This window comes from Podarcis melisellensis (genome assembly GCF_964234715.1).
Source record: "Podarcis melisellensis genome assembly, chromosome: 2".
In the NCBI taxonomy this organism is placed as follows: domain Eukaryota; kingdom Metazoa; phylum Chordata; class Lepidosauria; order Squamata; family Lacertidae; genus Podarcis; species Podarcis melisellensis.
In genome coordinates, this window is record NC_138529.1 from 98,681,062 (window position 1) to 98,698,374 (window position 17,313).

At 44.8% G+C, this 17,313-nt stretch overlaps 1 protein-coding gene across 4 annotated transcripts in view; it reads left to right on the forward strand.

Annotated features, from left to right (window-relative positions):
- ADAMTS9 (ADAM metallopeptidase with thrombospondin type 1 motif 9) overlaps positions 1 to 17,313 on the forward strand; it is a 139,645-nt gene that overhangs the window by 11,880 nt on the left and 110,452 nt on the right. For 3 of the 4 annotated variants that reach the window (XM_081901292.1, XM_081901290.1, XM_081901291.1), the window contains exons 4-5: positions 15,367 to 15,656; positions 16,336 to 16,419. In XM_081901292.1, the coding sequence (XP_081757418.1) occupies positions 15,367 to 15,656; positions 16,336 to 16,419 (374 nt within the window). Of the gene's footprint in view, positions 1 to 1,359; positions 1,494 to 15,366; positions 15,657 to 16,335; positions 16,420 to 17,313 lie in introns of all 4 variants that reach the window. The other variant, XM_081901293.1, reaches the window with a different exon arrangement.

The window sequence follows — 17,313 nt, forward strand, 5'->3', positions numbered from 1 at the left end:
TCTTGTTTTCCTCTTCCAAAAACTAGGTGCGTCTTGTGGTCTGGTGCGTCTTATAGAGCGAAAAATATGGTAATTTAATACAGTGGTACCTTGGGTTACATATGCTTCAGGTTACACACACTTCAGGTTACAGACTCTGCTAACCCAGAAATAGTACCTCGGGTTAAGAACTTTGCTTCAGGATGAGAACAGAAATCGTGCTCCGGCGGCAGTGGGAGGCCCATTATCTAAAGTGGTGCTTCAGGTTAAGAACAGTTTCAGGTTAAGAACGGACCTCCAGAACGACTTAAGTTCTTAACCTGAGGTACCAGTGTACAGGAAAATTATGGCTGAAGAGAACTAGAGAAAGCATGAGAGGTGTCTTAATGGCAATCAGTAGGGCTGGGCGATATGTCAATACAGTCATACCTGTGGTTGAAGTAGCTTCGGGATAAGTATTTTCAGGTTACGCGTTGCGGCGACCCGGAAATAACGGAGCGCGTTACTTCTGGGTTTCGCCGCATGCGCAGACGGTCAAAATGACATCGCGCATGCTCAGAAGCGGCAAATCGTGGGGGCGTGGGTTGTGTTCGCTTCTGGATGCGAACAGGGCTCCGGAACGGATCCCGTTCGCATCCAGAGGTACCACTGTAAATCGTTCAAAACCGGTCCATATTGTGATACCAGTTTCGTAATTTTTGATCTGGCAATATATCATGAATCGTGGTATGTGTGCTATGCAAAAATCACAATGTGGGGAAAACTGTGAAGCCAGCCAGTGCTTCTCTTGATTCCTGCAGCCCCTTTTATCTCTGCCAGCTCAGCTCTCACCTGCCATAGCTCCATCCTTATTTCAGACATCATGATATATCAATGTATTACAATGTTGAAAACCAGATATCGCCCAGCCAGGGCTGGATTTAGGTTTGATGAGGCCCTAAGCTACTGAAGGTAATGGGGCCCTTTATATGCCCAGTTGTCCTTTGTGAACAACAAATGGTTGCTGTTTTTTGTGTTGAATATAAGCTATATGGACCATGCAACCAGCCCATGCAGAATGTAGGCACCCTATATATAGAAATGAGCAAACCAGTGATATTTTAGGTAGCAGGCTAGCAGGTGGGGCCCATTACTTACATCACAGCAGCCTGTTGCTGTATGTAGGTTTTCTTTTATTTGTTTCTTATCTCATATTTTGGAAATGTACATCCAGGTTTTTTTTTCCTTTAAATTTTTCTTGGGGCCCCAATTAGCAATACTCACCTCCAGGTGTAAGAAGGGCTGACTTCTCAAGAAAACGGTACCTCTGACAAGGCTTTTTATTGTTTGTTCTTCCAAAGGTTGCTGCTGGACTATGCCCCTCTGGTTTCTCTCTTCCAGCTGTCTCTGCTCCCTTCTTGGAGATCAGATGCTGGAGACTCAGAACAGTTGGAAGGAACCATGGGATCTGGCACATTTGATCAGCAACCCTTGGGAGAGTGGATCAGCAGAGCATGGATTCCGCTGAATCAAAGGTAGTTGGAGGGACCCTGAAAAAAAAAACTTGTTTGGGGATCCTCCTGTTAATCTCCCTCCATTCATTCACCGATCCAGTAGTCCACACATCTGGGGAGGATAATGAGGGCCATCTTCTAACTAGCCTCACATTGCTTGGCTTTCTTTAGTAACTCAACCAAGGAAGACTCCACCATTTTGTTTGTTACTTGATTGAAGATTCAGTAGGACAAGGTTCAGATCCATAGCTCAGTGGTAGTGCATCTGTTTTGCATGCAGAAGATCCCAGATCTCCAGAGAGAATGCCTGAATCCATGGAGTGTAGGCAGTGCTGAGCTAGGACAGTGGTCTGACTTGGTATAAGGCAGCTTCCTATGTTCTTACGTTCCCTCTTCTCCAGAAGATGCCTGCGTTGCCATTCATCATTTCCTATGATCATCGCAGTGTATCTTCTTGTGCTGGTGTCAACCGCCTTGAAGATGTATGGGAGGCAGTGTGCTCCTTTGCTCATACTCCCCTGCTCTGACCTTTCTATTTGGAGAGAGTGGCTTGCCATCAAAAGAGGAGTGGGGGGCTGGCGGGGGCTATTGTCAGCTTCATCATTGCAACTTGGCTCGCCCCGGTCCTTTTGTGCGGTCCGACTCCATCAGTCACAGTTGCCAGCCAACCAGAGAGAAAAGAAATAATCTTGTGGAGTCTTTGAAGCTCAGCTGTATTCCAGTGGGATGCTTGGGTTAGCTTTTACAGCATTACTGGAGCAAACAGTTGCATAAACGCCACAACTTTTGCAGCAAAGGGGTGAAGTGGCTCAAGGATAAAAACGGCAAAACTTGTGGAGAGATCTGCAAGCCGCATTCTTAATAGCTAAGCTCTGTGAGACAGGGAAGAGCTTAGTGTAGCTTAACTGGAAATGAGGGTTTCTGAGTACCAGTATCCAGTAAATATTTCTTAAACACGATGATTATTTAGATGGCGTATAAGAACCGGGACCTCGCAAGGAAAATTAGTCTTTGTTTGGAACACCACCTGCACTCAAGAAGTTATTTCTCTTTGCCTCTTCTTCCAAGGTGCCGCGAAACACCATGTCCGGGTGAATTTCCCATGACTCACACAAAATCACTGATCACATTCCCAATCCTCTCGACCGAACTCCCTCCCGCCCCCCTTCCTTCCTCTCCTCTCATGCATGGCTTAACAGGCCATTTCCTGATTCCTTCCAACACGTGTCTCAGTGGAACACTTCATTCATCCCTCCTCCCCAATGTTGTCAGAGTCCCAGGTATGCCACACAGCAAGCCTGGGAGGGGGCTGGGCAATTGGGACATAGAGGGAATGAGTAGGAGACGTCGCAGAACTTCTGATCTCCTGCTGCGTTGGGAGATCTAAAGGCACGTATATGTTCTCTGGCTTTCAGCCCAGCAACCCTGATTTGGGAGAAAGCTTATACACAAGAGAGCTGGCCAAACATTGAAATGAATGGTTGAAGTCACTTGTGTGAGATCTCCATTTGTGCATCACAGTGATTGTGGAGTTTGAGATTGGGCTAAGGGGCCAAGGTCCAGAGAAGCCAATAGCGTACATGCCAGATATAGGAAGCTTTTCTTTACCAGAGTCAGGGCGTTGGCTCAGTACTGTCTACAACACTGACTAGCCAACCAGCTCCCTGTTGTTTCATAGGGAGGTGCCTTAGACTAAGTTGGACACATTGGCCTTCCAAGCTGAGCAGTGGCTCTCCAGGGCTTTAGACAGGAGTGCTTCCCAGCCTGGGGAGACCTGGTATTCAACCGAGGATGCCCTAACGTTGAGCTATAGCTTCATCCTGAAAGGTGTGCTTTCCTAGCTTGTCCTCAAAATGCCAGAGATTGAATCTGAGGCCTTGTGGATGCTCTGCCACTGAACCACAACTCTTGCCACATTTTTAAAAATTTTGTGGTGTTCAGCTTCAGCAGGTCTTGCTGAAATGTTTTTTTTTCTTTTCATAATTATATTTTATTAGCTTTCCATACAATCATACCACATTACAATTTCTGTTAAACTTTTCGGTTTTTGACTTCCTTCGGCTTTTCTGCCAATCATTCAAATTCTAGTTTCTTTAAATACACATTTCCAAATTTTGTATTGCCTTTATACCTACCCCCCTCTTATATTTTGCTTTTTTACAATATTTCTTATTTTATTACAGAGCTTCTCTAAATGCCACTAACGTTATTCCGTTATCACTTATACTTTCCCAGTATTCTGTTAATTTTCCCCAGTCCTCGATGAATTTTTGATCTCGTTGATACCTGATCTTCCCAGTCAGTTTATCGAGTTAGGGTTAGGGTCTTGCTGAAATGTTAAGCAGTTTCCCCTCCCCCAGTTCCATGCACCTTCAACCTTGACCGAAAAGGATAGGCTATTTAAACGGGATTGCGATGCAGAAGGGTCAAGACAGCAGCACCAGTGTGCAGGGTTTTGTGTCGCTTAGCGCTCCTCTAATCAGAGGCAACTTCGAGTGCTTTCTCTGCTGGTGTGTGCCAGCATCCCTGTTGAGTTGGCCTTTCAGATCCCAGCTTCAAATAACATTTGATCTAAACATTTCCAGTTATTGTGGGGAGGGGATGTGGGCAGGGAAGTGAAGGAAGAAGGAGGGACTGGGAACTTAAAAATAATCTTTAATAAAGAAAGGAAGCACTGCAGAACTCGGGAGCCTCGTCTTTCCTGTGAGCCACGGAGGAGGGTGGGCTTGAGAATGAGGCGGAGGAAAAAAAGAGATTGGCTCGATAGTTCAGATGCTTGTGGGAGAGGAGGAGGTGGAGAATAGTTTTAAGGGCAGGAGGTGTGACCCTTCGGAGCGGAAAAGGTCATAAAATGCTACCGAGTCATGCTGTTGTAAAATGCCGGATGCTCATTTCATAACACACTCATCGTTCCTGGTTAAGAGTTCTGCACGTATTTTCTTACAATGTGTCCCAAGTATTATATGCCGGGAAAGCGACATCACTCATCTGTTCTGCATGCAGAGGATCCCTGGCACCTCCAGGTAGGGCTGTGGAGGAACCCTGCCTCGTGTCCTGGGGAGCCACTGCCAGTCAGCATAGACTTGATGGCCTGAGGCAGCATCCACTGTTCTTAGATTTTTATACTACTGATGGTTCCCCCCCCTCCAAATCTACCTATAGGAAAGACATTATGGCCTGGTGCACCCTTGCCTTTCTAGTTCCTGGTGGATGATACCTGTTGTCATTATGGTCCAACTGTTTTCCAGAATGGCAGGATGCTCTAAAATCTAGCCTATACTGTCCAAATTTGGACCACAAAATCTGAGTTTGATAAGCCAAGATGTGCACTAGCTTCACGTACAGCTTCTTTATAGCTCCCTTTACGCATACAAGCCGCAGTTAACTATAGTTTCCTGTTACATCTGAACCAGGTCAATGGCTTCCAAACAAGGTAAGATGCTGTCGTATGAAATTGGTTTTCTGATCCTTGATAGTTGTATCCAGTTGGCATTCCTTCACTGGCAGAAAGCTTTTGCCACCAGTAGAGGATTCCATGACCGGAACGGAAAAGGGAGGTGATGTTTGGCAATAGCCCCTTTACACCATGCAGCCCCCTGCAACCATACATCTTTGGTGGCTCCCCCCAAACCTCTGGAGCAGATCTGGGGGAGTTCAAAGGGAAAGGGGGTTCTTGGTTCCTCCCCATTCTACTGACAGAAGCCAAAGAGCATTGCCAGATGCTCTTCTTAACGTTATTCCGTTACATGCCCAAAGTTGATAGGCATTGCCGTTCAAATGGGTGAGCCGTGTCTTGTGATTGATTCTGTAGGGTGGGGCTTAACTGACACCCCTCCCCCCCAATATTTTATTCACAAGTTGGCAGCCCTGAGTATACATTTGTATGCTGCTGTATAACATAAAGTGTCCTGGGCTGCTTACAATAAATAATTAAAACAACAATGTCAACAAAATAATAATAATAATAATAATAATAATAATAATAATAATAATAATAATAATAATCTATTTGGACCCCACCCATCTGGCTGGGTTTCCTCAGCCACTATGGGCGGCTTCCAACAAAGATGAAAAATACACTAAAATGTCACATATTAAAAATTTCCCTGAACAGGGCTGTCTTCAGATGTCTTCTGAATGTCAGGTAGTTGTTTATCGCTTTGACATCTGATGGGAGGGCATTCCACAGGGCAGGCGCCACTACCGAGAAGGCCCTCTGCCTGGTTCCCTGTAACTTGGCTTCTCGCAGTGAGGGAACCGCCAGAAGGCCCTCGGAGCTGGACCTCAGTGTCCGGGCAGAACGATGGGGGAGGAGACGCTCCTTCAGATATACTGGACCGAGGCCGTTTAGGGCTTTAAAGGTCAGCACCAACACTTTGAATTGTGCTCGGAAACGTGCGGGGAGCCAATGTAGGTCTTTCAAGACCGGTGTTATATGGTCTCAGCGGCCGCTCCCAGTCACCAGTCTAGCTGCCGCATTCTGGATTAGTTGTAGTTTCCGGGTCACCTTCAAAGGTAGCCCCGCGTAGAGCGCATTGCAGTAGTCCAACTGCAGTAGTCCAACAACAATGAACTGCAGCAAGTCCACAACTTATGCACATTTAACTTGTGTGCATTCAGCTTTATGTGCTTGGCAAAGAATAAAAATAACATTTTTTCCAGGAAAAATGACTTGGGCAATCCCAACCACCATTGAACCCGATGGGTTTTGACTGTGCACGATTTTGGCTTTAGGTGCAAACCCCAGAATGTAACCCTCACATTTTGCGGCTTACTGTACAAAGTGGAAAAGATCAAACAATTAGAAAAGGGGGGCAATCCCACATAAATAACAACAATGCAGAACTCGCCACACACCCAAAATTAAAAACAGATTTGCTATGTTTACGATATAGCAACACTGAAGAGTTAGAATCCAGAATAAAACCCAGTTGAAATGAAATGAAATAATGTACTGGGACTAAGCAGCAAAGGCTTGGGAACATAAATGTCACCTTAATGGTCACTGAATGTTAATAATGATGGAGTTTCGCTAAGCTCAGAAGGGGTCATATCCCCGCAATAAGTGTTCCATCACAGACAAGGTCCTCCCTGTAGCTGCCACCAACCAAATTTCCAAAGGTGGTGGCACAACCAAGAAGGCCTCATAAACTTTGTAATATTCATGCAAGGCAATTAGAGAAAAAAGAGCTCCTTCAGGTTTGTTTGTTTTTTTTAAAAAAGAACAGAGGCCCACGTTACCTAAATTATTTAAAAGGACTAAGTGAACAAATAGCTCTTCATTAATGCCAGTAGGGTCACAAATATGGCTCCAGGAGAGCCTTCCCAGGAAGGCTATTTTGTAACAGAGGTGCTGCCACTGAAAAGTTCCTGTCCCTGGTGGTTACCTGCCTTGCTTAAGCCGTAAAGGGCATCCAAAGAGGATTTTAAGGTTCTGGTAGTCCAAGGGCCTTGCTGTAGAGAGGTTTGGGGAAAATAAAATGGACTAGTGGGTGGCACAGGATCAGTATGCTGTAAGCAGTATTTAAATTTGTTGTGGAAGCGCTGAGGAAGGAACCCACGAGCTACTGAGTACAGTTACACCCCCCCTTACTTCTGAGTATGTATGATGCCCCATGTTGAAGCCCCAGATATCTCTAGTCAGTAATACTGGGCTTACATGTGAGATACAAGCCACAGAAAGTCCTGCTCAGCTCCTGATTACAAAACCTATGGCTGGTGTTCAGAAACTTGTAGATTGCGAATGAGTCAGCCAGTGTCAAGGGTGGGGGGAAGTGTCAGGGAAAACCAGCTTTTGGAACAATTCTGTGCTGGCCTTCCTTACCAAACAAAGTGCGGAATACCTATGGAATACCTTCATATGTGATTGCTGTCACGTTTGCAAGTAGCTTGCAATCTCATGCTGCTTCTCTGTCTTGATCGATTTATTTTATTTTCCAATTTTGCATGCTCTCTTCCTTTTTTAAAAAAAATGCATTCAGAGGCTGTATTTTTAATTAGCTGTTTCTGGTATTTCCTTCTCAATGTCATGAATGGTTTTAAACTCTTGTTTTCTTATCAGTTGACCTTTCCTTGGGCTTATTCGGTTTCCTTCCTGGCCTCACCTTAACGATTCCCACCCCCAAAAAAAGAAATGTAATCCAAGTTGCCCTCATTGTGCGCCACGCCACTTCCCCCTTGACCTTTGTTTGGGATTGCAGCGGGGTCTGCCTCTGGCTGCAGCAACTGATAAGGGTGGATTTCTCATATGTCAAAATGGGAAATGAAAGCAGTTGTCCGGGGCCAACTTTTCCTCCTTTTTTCCAAGTGGAATGTGAGGCGCCTTGCACTTCTTGTGCCTTTTAAAGCATCTGTGGTGAGGGCAGGGATTGCAACAGATTAGATCTGAGGTCAATTTCAATCCTGATGTGTCATAGTTCCACAAAGGCTTGACCGCTCCAGCGACCTAACGCTGCACATTTCGTTTGTGGCTAGGAAAGGTGACCAGAGACCTCGCCTCCTTGAGAAGGGGTAAGGGGTTGTAATCAAGGAAGGAAAGGACTTCCGCCGATTCTCACCATGGTGGCAAGAAGCTGAAATGGTTCTCAGCACAGTGCCAGCCTCTGGGAAAACATATAGGATCTGACGCCAAAGTCTTTCTTCGCCTCTCAGCAGTGACTGATAAAGTGGAGGGGAGACCAAAAGTAAGGGCTTGGTCTGAGATCCTTTTTCTCTTCTGCACTTCCATGAACCCTCTTCACTGAGGCTTAACTGCAGGAGAAATAGCTGGCAGATTTCAGGATATGTGTGTGTGTGTCGGATGTGGTTTGCAATTCAAATGACATTTGATTGAAAGAAGCAAGAATCGGGGGAGGTGGAGCAGTAAAGATGTAATTCCACTTAGGGTTCCATCTAAGTGATATTTTGTTAAGTCACCTCTCTCTTTTTCATAATTTTTTTATTTGATTTTAAATAATGTAAAGAAATTACAAACAACTCTGAATCTTCTGACTTCCCATCCCTTCCATGGGTCCTAATGATAATATTTACAACTGCATATCAATATTTATCCAAATTTTTATCCTTATAACTTATCCATCCTTTCTGTTACTTTACAAGTGTGATTAAAATCCTGCGGAAGTTTTAACTTGCTTGCAGTGGTCTCGTAAGTAAATCACAAGCTTTTCCCATTCTTTTTAAAAGTTTTTGTCTTCTTGATTTCTGAGCATCCCAGTTAATTTTGCCATTTCAGCATAGTCCATCAACTTGGTTTGCCGTTCTTCTCTAGTCGGGGTTGTTTCTTCCTTCCATCTCTGGGCTAGTAGCATCTGTGTGGCTGTTGTTGTGTCCATGAATTTTCTGGTCCTTTGGTATCTCAGTACCTGTAATTCCAAATAAAAAGGCTTCTGGTTTTTTTTTAGCAAAAGTTATTTTAAACATTTTTTTCCAATTCATTATATATCATCTCCCAGAAAATTTTAATTACTCTACACATCCACTGTTTAGTCACCACTCTCATTCCTCCCCCAATATAAACTTGGATGCCGTGGGGCGGAAAAAGTAGGCTGTATTCAGAGACCCCTCTAATTCCTGGATCCAGCAAGAGTTACAATCTAATCAAGGCTTCCGATTCTTGGAATAGGCAGGCTAGCCTGCTGTTGAGGTGTAAGGGGAACCAAGGTAGGGGCTCTGGGAGACGGCAAATGGGTGGGGCCTCTCCCTCAACTCGCAGATATTCAGAAGGGCAAAAGCCAGAGTTTGGAGTGGGGAGTTTGCACTGGTGTGATGTAGAAGCAAAGCAGCAGGCAGACAGAGAGAGAGAGAGCGCCATGTCAGATTTCTGTTTGAATCCAATGAGAAACAAGACCCTTTTGGGGTGTTCATGCTGTGAACCCCTCCATTGTGGGTTCACGATTTATATATGTGTAAATAAACCATATATCCTAAAGACACTGCAGTCTCGTTCCAAAAGGAAACATGAACTCCAGGGTAAAGGCTTGGAACCCCCTGGAATCTCACACTCCTCGGAGATGGGGTGGCGTGCAACACAAACGCTACCGCTTAGCGTCTTTGAGCGCATCCCCATAGAAAGGATTTGGTGTAAATGCTTGAAATAAAGAAATAACTGCGAGAAGCGTGCTTGAGTGGAATCCTTCAAAAAGGACGGGGGTAGCGGGGAGCGCTGGCATATTTCTTTCCAGCCTTGCCTTCGTGAAATGCTATCAGTTTCAGAGTCCACTTTGAGAAAGCATCGACCTGAGTTGGGTGCACTTGACTGGGCATAAGAAATGGAACTCTTCGTAAAAGCCCCCCCATAAAGTAAAGGTTGAAACACATTAGCAGAATATGAGGAGCTTGGGTTACTGCAACTCGTACTATGTAGCTGGGAGCAATTTTTTTCTCTTTTTTTAACTGCCAGTGGCAATAGAGCTTTGGTTTCCACTATCTCCAGCCATAGCAGCTTTCATTAGTTTTAATCAAAGGGTCTTTTGAAATCATGGAAACTTATTTATAATGGGTGCATTTAGAGATAAGCTGAACTGAAAAGACACCTTTGTTGTTATGGGTGATCTAGGACTAGTTCCACCTAGCCAGGATTTTCAGAGTTGTGTGCCATGGTGCTGTCACCTCCTATAGTGCCCTTGAGTGACAGGAAGCGGGAAAATGCACTTCTTCCTTCCCTGATAAATCCATTTTGTGGCCTTCTGGCTTATACTGGCGCTGCATTCTCACCTTGAGGGAATAGCTACACCTTGACATGATCTGAAGCATTGAGTTAGGCTACAGCCTTCACACTTCCTGTAGAGCGCCCAGATTAGGGAGAAATTCGACATTTGAAGGCAAACCTTCCTAATTTGCCTTTTCCAGTACAGTGGTACCTCGGGTTACAGACGCTTCAGGTTACATACGCTTCAGGTTACAGACTCCGCTAACCCAGAAATAGTACCTCAGGTTAAGAACTTTGCTTCAGGATAAGAACAGAAATTGTGCTCTGGCGGCGCATCGTCATGCTGGCCACATTACCCGGAAAGCTGTCTGTGGGCTCCCTTGGCCTGAAAGCGAGATGAGCGCCGCAACCCCGTAGTCGCCTTCGACTGGACTTAACCGTCCAGGGGACCTTTACCTTTACCTCACCTACATGGTGCCCTCCAGAAGATATTGGACTCCATCCGACTCCCATCAGCCCCAGCCAGTGTGGTCAGGGACAGAGGGATTTGGAGTGCACCGGTCAGAGAAATGCTGTTCTATGACAAGATACTTTCTACAGAGATACAAGATGCTTTCTACAGAGATGCAGACAAAGTTCTAATGGACATCTGTTTGGGTCATCCATGCAGTATATACAATAACAGCTCACTGTGGCTTACTGAGAGAACAGGACCGATGTGGCAGGGAGAAAGATGAGGCGCAGAAACACTGGCACCCTCTCCCTGCACCAACCTCCCCAATGCGTCGCCTTTCTCCCTGATAGTAAGCACCAGCGATCCACTTGCTAGAAAGCCAACACAGCTTCCCTGCTAGATAGCAAGGGTAAAATTCCCCTTTCCAGTTTAGGTTTGCCTCCATTGACAGCTCTAGAGATGTGTAGCTCTGTGGCAGGAACCCCATGTTGCTGCCTTGCACCCTCGCTTATGACAGAATGTCTTGTATCGTGAGGTAAAACCTATTTTTGCTGTAGTCATACATAGCACCAACCAACACCATTTCGGATTGTGCCAATTGCTTAAAACAACAACAACAAACAAACCTTTGTTTTTAGTTCATAACATGTGTATCTGCCTGAAGGTATATTGGTTAACATTTGATCAGCTCTGCAAAGACCTGTGAAATAATTAACTTCCTAGTTACTGAAAGGCTGGCTGAGAGTAGCTATAGAAACTGACCCCCCCCCCAATCTATCATGAGCCTGAACTGGACTTGCGTCCATTGTCACATGTCCCATTAAATAGTGCAAAATGGTGTCTCTTCTGAAGGACACGTTATTGTGGAAACGAAGGGGATTAGAGTGACTCACCATAAGTGGTTGCCCTCTTTCAATTTCTCAGTTTAGCATAACAATGCTTGTGGACACAGCGATTATGCATCGTGTAGCGTTGCCATATTGCCCGGAGAGCCAAATTTTTGCTGGGATTCTAGGCCTGCCACCTTGTGCCTGTTTGAGGCATTAGCTGCCTGCCCTGGATTCACGTTTTCTTTTGTTACAAAATACATTTCTGTTTCAATGGTTTTTATGGAATTGTTATGTATTTTGAGTATGTCTGCTTATATTTTTTTGAAATCAGGTTTTATAATTGCAAATGACTTAGAAGTTACTTGGGCAGTTAAGCAGTATATAAATCTGTTGTTGTTATCATTATCATTATTATTGGAACGTAAATAAATGCATAATGTTATATATATATATATGTGCCTCTGGATCTGGTGTCAGTTTTGGAAATTAGCCCTCCCCACAAAAACTGACACCAGATCCAGAGGCACACAGAACGCCATCACCAATCAACCACACCAGACCCAAACCCAGACCCTCTCCACAGATAAATTACAGACACCATCCAGTAGCCAAACCATGGTGGCACCTCCGGATGCTGCACCCCCCTGCAATCCCTACACAGATCTGGCTGACACAGGCCACAAAACCACAGCTCGCCCCTATACACGAAGCCAAGCCAGAGCACAACTAAGTGCAGTACAGCCATCTTCTCAGAAAAACTCTTCACAAAGTTCAAGAGGTCAAGACACAAAGACTTTAGCAACTAATCCACCCCTAATGACCCACCTAAGTGGTACTCAGGATATCACTCAAGAAATCACTCAAGATATCCCTCAAGTAATTAAGGAACAAAAGAAGAAAAGGCACACTAGCCTGGGAACTTCCTCTCTGCCCAGAACATTGGAGGCTATACACCACACCCCCTCAACAGTATTTATAGGAACTCAAACACTGAGATCCTGCTCTGTTCCAGTAACAAGAAGCCGAAAGCACCAGCCTGAAGATGACGAGTGAGACCTCGTCGAAACGTCGCCTAGACACCCCAACTTTTACACGGGAAGACACCCGAGGACACCAAAACCTGCATATATATATATATATATATATATATATATATATATATATATTTGCTTTCGTAGATTTTCACGGGTACAGGAATGCAGGTTTTGGTGTCCTCGGGTGTCTTCCCGTGTAAAAGTTGGGGTGTCTAGGCGACGTTTCGACGAGGTCTCACTCGTCATCTTCAAGATGACGAGTGAGACCTCGTCGAAACGTCGCCTAGACACCCCAACTTTTACATGGGAAGACACCCGAGGACACCAAAACCTGCATATATATATATATATATATATATATATATATATATATATATAAAACTAACATTATAAATTTATATATACACACACACCATATTTTTCGCTCTATAAGACACACCAAACCACAAGACGCACCTAGTTTTTGGAGGAGGAAGACAAGGAAAAAAAAATTTCTGAATCCCAGAAGCCAGAACAGCAAGACGGATCGCTGCGCAGCGAAAGCAGCAATCCCTATTGCTGTTCTGGCTTCTGGGATAGCTGCACAGCCTTCATTCGCCCCATAAGACGCACACACATTTCCCCTTACTTTTTAGGAGGGAAAAAGTGAGTCTTATAGAGCAAAAAATACGGTATATATAGAGGGAGAGAAAATGCCTGAGATATAAGGGGACCTTACAGGCAATATTCTGCTCAATTGTTTAGTAAAGAAACAAGGCTGTGTTCTGCGTTCCACTGTTGTAACTAACAAGGAAATTCACTGCTAAGATTGACAGAAGGTCATTGGAACAACTGCACATAAGGAAAGTGACAAGATTTCTGTATTTCTGTTACAGCTTTTGTGTGTGTGCTCAAGGTTTCTGCCTTTTGTTTGGCATGTAGGTATGAGTGTATAGAGTTCATCCTCCCTTTCTTCCAAACAAGGGCCTTACAAGTAAGGTGCCCTGGAGCATATATAAATGATACTTTTTCCTTTGTAAGGGAATGGCCCAGGGTATGGTGTGAAGGCACTTTAGACCACCACTTTCCTGAAGCTAAGCGGGCCGGGTCAGTGTGATTTTTGTCACAGCTCACGTCAGCGGGCAGAGTTTAAAGGTGCACGGTTGGCCGAGCTTAAATGTCAAGATCACAAAAGTGGGGAGCGTAAAGTTTAAGTTGTGCTTAGTTTGGGAAGTGCTTCTTTTTTTAAATTCTAAAGTTTGCAAAATAATACTAGCGTGAATCTTGATGCACGCTTCCGTATTTTTAATATCTGAATTTCTGAGAACTCCTCACAGGAAAGGCGCTCTAGCTCTTGTTAGATGTTGTGCCAGCTTATGGGATTTCTTAATTCCATTATATGACTTTGCATGTATTCTTCTCTGTGGACCCAGTAGGGTGCTGAATATTTTCAGCCAGCATGATGTAAATTAAAGCAAATCTTCAAAACAAAAAGGGACTGAGATTCTAAAGATTAAGCCCTTGATCTAGAGCGACCTAGATACTCAAAGGCATAGGTGGAACGCTTGTGTGAACATTTCAGTACCTGTGGAACGTCAGTACTTTAGAAATGGGAAAAGAGAAAAACCCCTGTATGCGTGGAAGCTCTGTGGCATGGAAGGAAATTCTGGCTTCAGGAAGAAACAGTCACAGTCTGAGAGAGAGTTTGCTCGATGAAACTGCTGGCAGGTTGCTGCCGGATGTTAGAAGGGAGAGGAAAATTCCTAGCCTTGGGTACTGGGAGGCAGCAGTGGAGGTGAAGATTCTTGCAGAAAATCCCCTTGTAAGTTCTCAACTGGATAGTTGCCTAGAGGCCCTCTAGATATTGTAGGAATACAGCCCCCATCAACCCTAACCACTGGCTGTTGGCTGGGGCTGATGAGAATTGTTGTCCAATGTCATATGGAGAGAAACACTGTTAGAGAGAAACTCCAGACAAAGGAGTTTGCAAGGAACCTCTAGACACCATTACGTGGTCCTCAATTCCACGTTCTCTTAAAATAAATAGAAGAAATTGTGTGCTGGGGATTTAGTGACTGGTGTACCTGCAGCAGCACAACTGGGCACCTTCACCTGCCCCAGCTGCAACAAAACATGTCTCTCCCATATCGGTCTCTGGATCCACAGCAAGCCCTACAACCTTCCAACAATTTGACTTCCCCACCCAGAGGTGCATTCCTCCATTGACTCCTGAGACAGACAGATGCCAACAGACAGACAGATGCCAACAAGTAAGCATTGAGTCCAGGGACTGGCCTTAATAACCAAACCAAAAACAGTGTTTGCCAAGCCTATGTCCCTTCCTGGTTTGGCTGTGAAAGCCACTTCCGGAAATCTAGCACAACTCAGCAGACGTTTCGTGTTCATTTCCTTGCTAATGGTTTCCAGAAGAAAAAAAATGTTGGCAAACTTGGGGGGTGGGTGTTGTGTTGTGTTGCAGTTTACCTTTGTTTTGCATTTATCGTGCTGCCCCTGTTCATGTGATGAAATTCAGGGTGCTTTTCTGGCACACAGTTCTTCCTTGCTGTTTAAAATTTAGCACGGCATGGCCGATATATGTCGCTCAAAAAGCCACGGTTCCATAACGTAACAGGTACTGCAGTGTAAAAGGAAAATTAGAAACGCTAGCATTATAACTAGGAAAACTTAACCCAATATACCCCCACCTCTGAATGGAGCCACAGTGATCTGGGCTGCAGTCCTAGCCCTGGCTGTTGCCAGGGAAATTTAGGGAAATTTTTAATGTCTGATGTTTTAATGTATTTTTAAACTTTTGTTAGAAGCTGCCCAGAGTGGCTGGGGAAACCCAGCCAGATGGGCGGGATATGAATGAATGAATGAAAAATACTGGTCTCATTCAGGCATATTTTCAAGAATGTCTCTTGTCTTCCTGCCTTCTTTAAAACTGCAGGGCATGAAAAAAGCCACAGAAAGTTTAAGAGGCGGAGCAAGACGGGACAGTGGCCCACGGCGAGCATATTGTCCGACGTGGAGGCCTTGAAACGTGGCCTAGCCTCAGCGCAGTCTCCTGCATCCAGTAAAAACAAGACTAGCAGCGTGAGGAGGAAAAGCACGCGCCGAAGAACCAAGCGATTCCTCTCCTACCCTCGATACGTGGAGGTCATGGTGGTGGCAGACAGTCGGATGGTTGCTTACCATGGAGCAAATCTACAGCACTACATTTTGACCTTAATGTCCATAGTAAGTATTAAAATCCCTCTGTGGGGATTTTAAGTATGCCAGATCTGTGCAATTTAATGCTTGCCTGGGGAACAAGCTGTTGCAGTGCTCCTGCTCAGAGTTCCAGACACCCCAGATGGAGACTTGGAGTACTCCCGGGCATTTCAGAGGGCACTTTCTTCCCCCTCCCCCCATGGCACTTGCACACAACGAACCCGAGTGTTTCATTGCTGTGTTGTGGCAGAGATGAGGAACCTCCAACCTGGAGTCCAAAGATGTGACTCTTGGCTTTGTACAACAGGCCAATGGTTTCTCTGCAAACATACACCTCTCCATCCTCCATCCAGGCAACAAGAGGAGTTATGGGGGTTCAAGGGTACACCCTAGTCAGGCAAAAGATATTGAGGAAGGTGTGGTGCTCAGCAGGGCCCAGGAAGACCTCTAAGGGCCAGATAAGGAGACCCGCAGAGCTGCATTTGGCCTTTAGGTCTGAGGTCTCCCACCCCTTCTTTGCTCTCAGAATCTGTCGCTAACAGAATGTACTTCCTGAGGTCAGGATTTAATCAGCTGTAGGCCAGCAGCTGTAGCTTTTTGCACTGCAGGTGTGTGTTTGTTGTTGTTTTTAAAAAAAGAGTCAATTATTTGCTTGCTTGTATAGTGTTACCATTAACTTTTCAAAATTTATCCTTTTTTAATGCAGGTAGCTTCTATATATAAAGACCCAAGTATTGGAAATTTAATTAATATTGTTATCGTGAGATTAGAGGTCATACAAAATGAGCAGGTAATTACTCCTTCCCTCGTTCTTCTCTCTCACTCTCTTTCTCGCCTGGACATCTTTCTAGAAATGTCTTATTCTTGATCATTTAAATGCTTTAAAACTGATAAAAAAAATGATATGTCCTTCCCAAAAGCTCACTGAGATTTGTATTGCTGAAAGTTGGGTGTATGGGGCAGGCAATACCAGTCAGAATCAGGGGGCCTTGCCCCCACTATTTGCAATGGCAGAAACATTTCCACTTATCTATTACCAGCAGCCTTGTGTACAACGTAGCTCAGAATTCTGAGAAGCCAAAACTTCAGGGCAGTTTTGAAATTGGTGGTTGAAATCAGTGTGGTTTTGAAAGATTGACTCTTGATTTTTCAAAATTGTGCATCCAAGCATAGATAGAAACCTACTCCTTGCTCACAGGAGCCATTGTGCGCAATTTGTTTAAGATCAGTGTGAGGTTTTGAAAGGTTCAGTTCAGCCATCTTGATTCAAAATGGCGTCCAACAGAATCCAAACATCTCCTCGCCGTCTGCAGGAGAGTGACAAAGAACCATCTGCGCCTTGTATGCTGAAAGGTGCTCTTCAAACAACAGCACCACATGGAAGATCCTCAACACTCCTCATGAGCTTGGAGCCAGGGAGCTCCCTCCCCAACACAGCTCCTCTGCCATTGTAGATCAGGCCAAATGCCCCAGTATTCCAGCATCCTGTTCTCAGGGGCCAATTGAAATAGGGATAACAAATATTTAATATATATATATCAATGATAGATGCGACAGAATAACATGTATGCACGAGGGGTACCATTTCCTCAATTAATCACCCACCTGGAAGCACCCCCAATCAGGCAAACCAATGCTTCCCTACTAAACAAGCTGTTGCCGTGTTTTCCCATTTCCTAGCAAA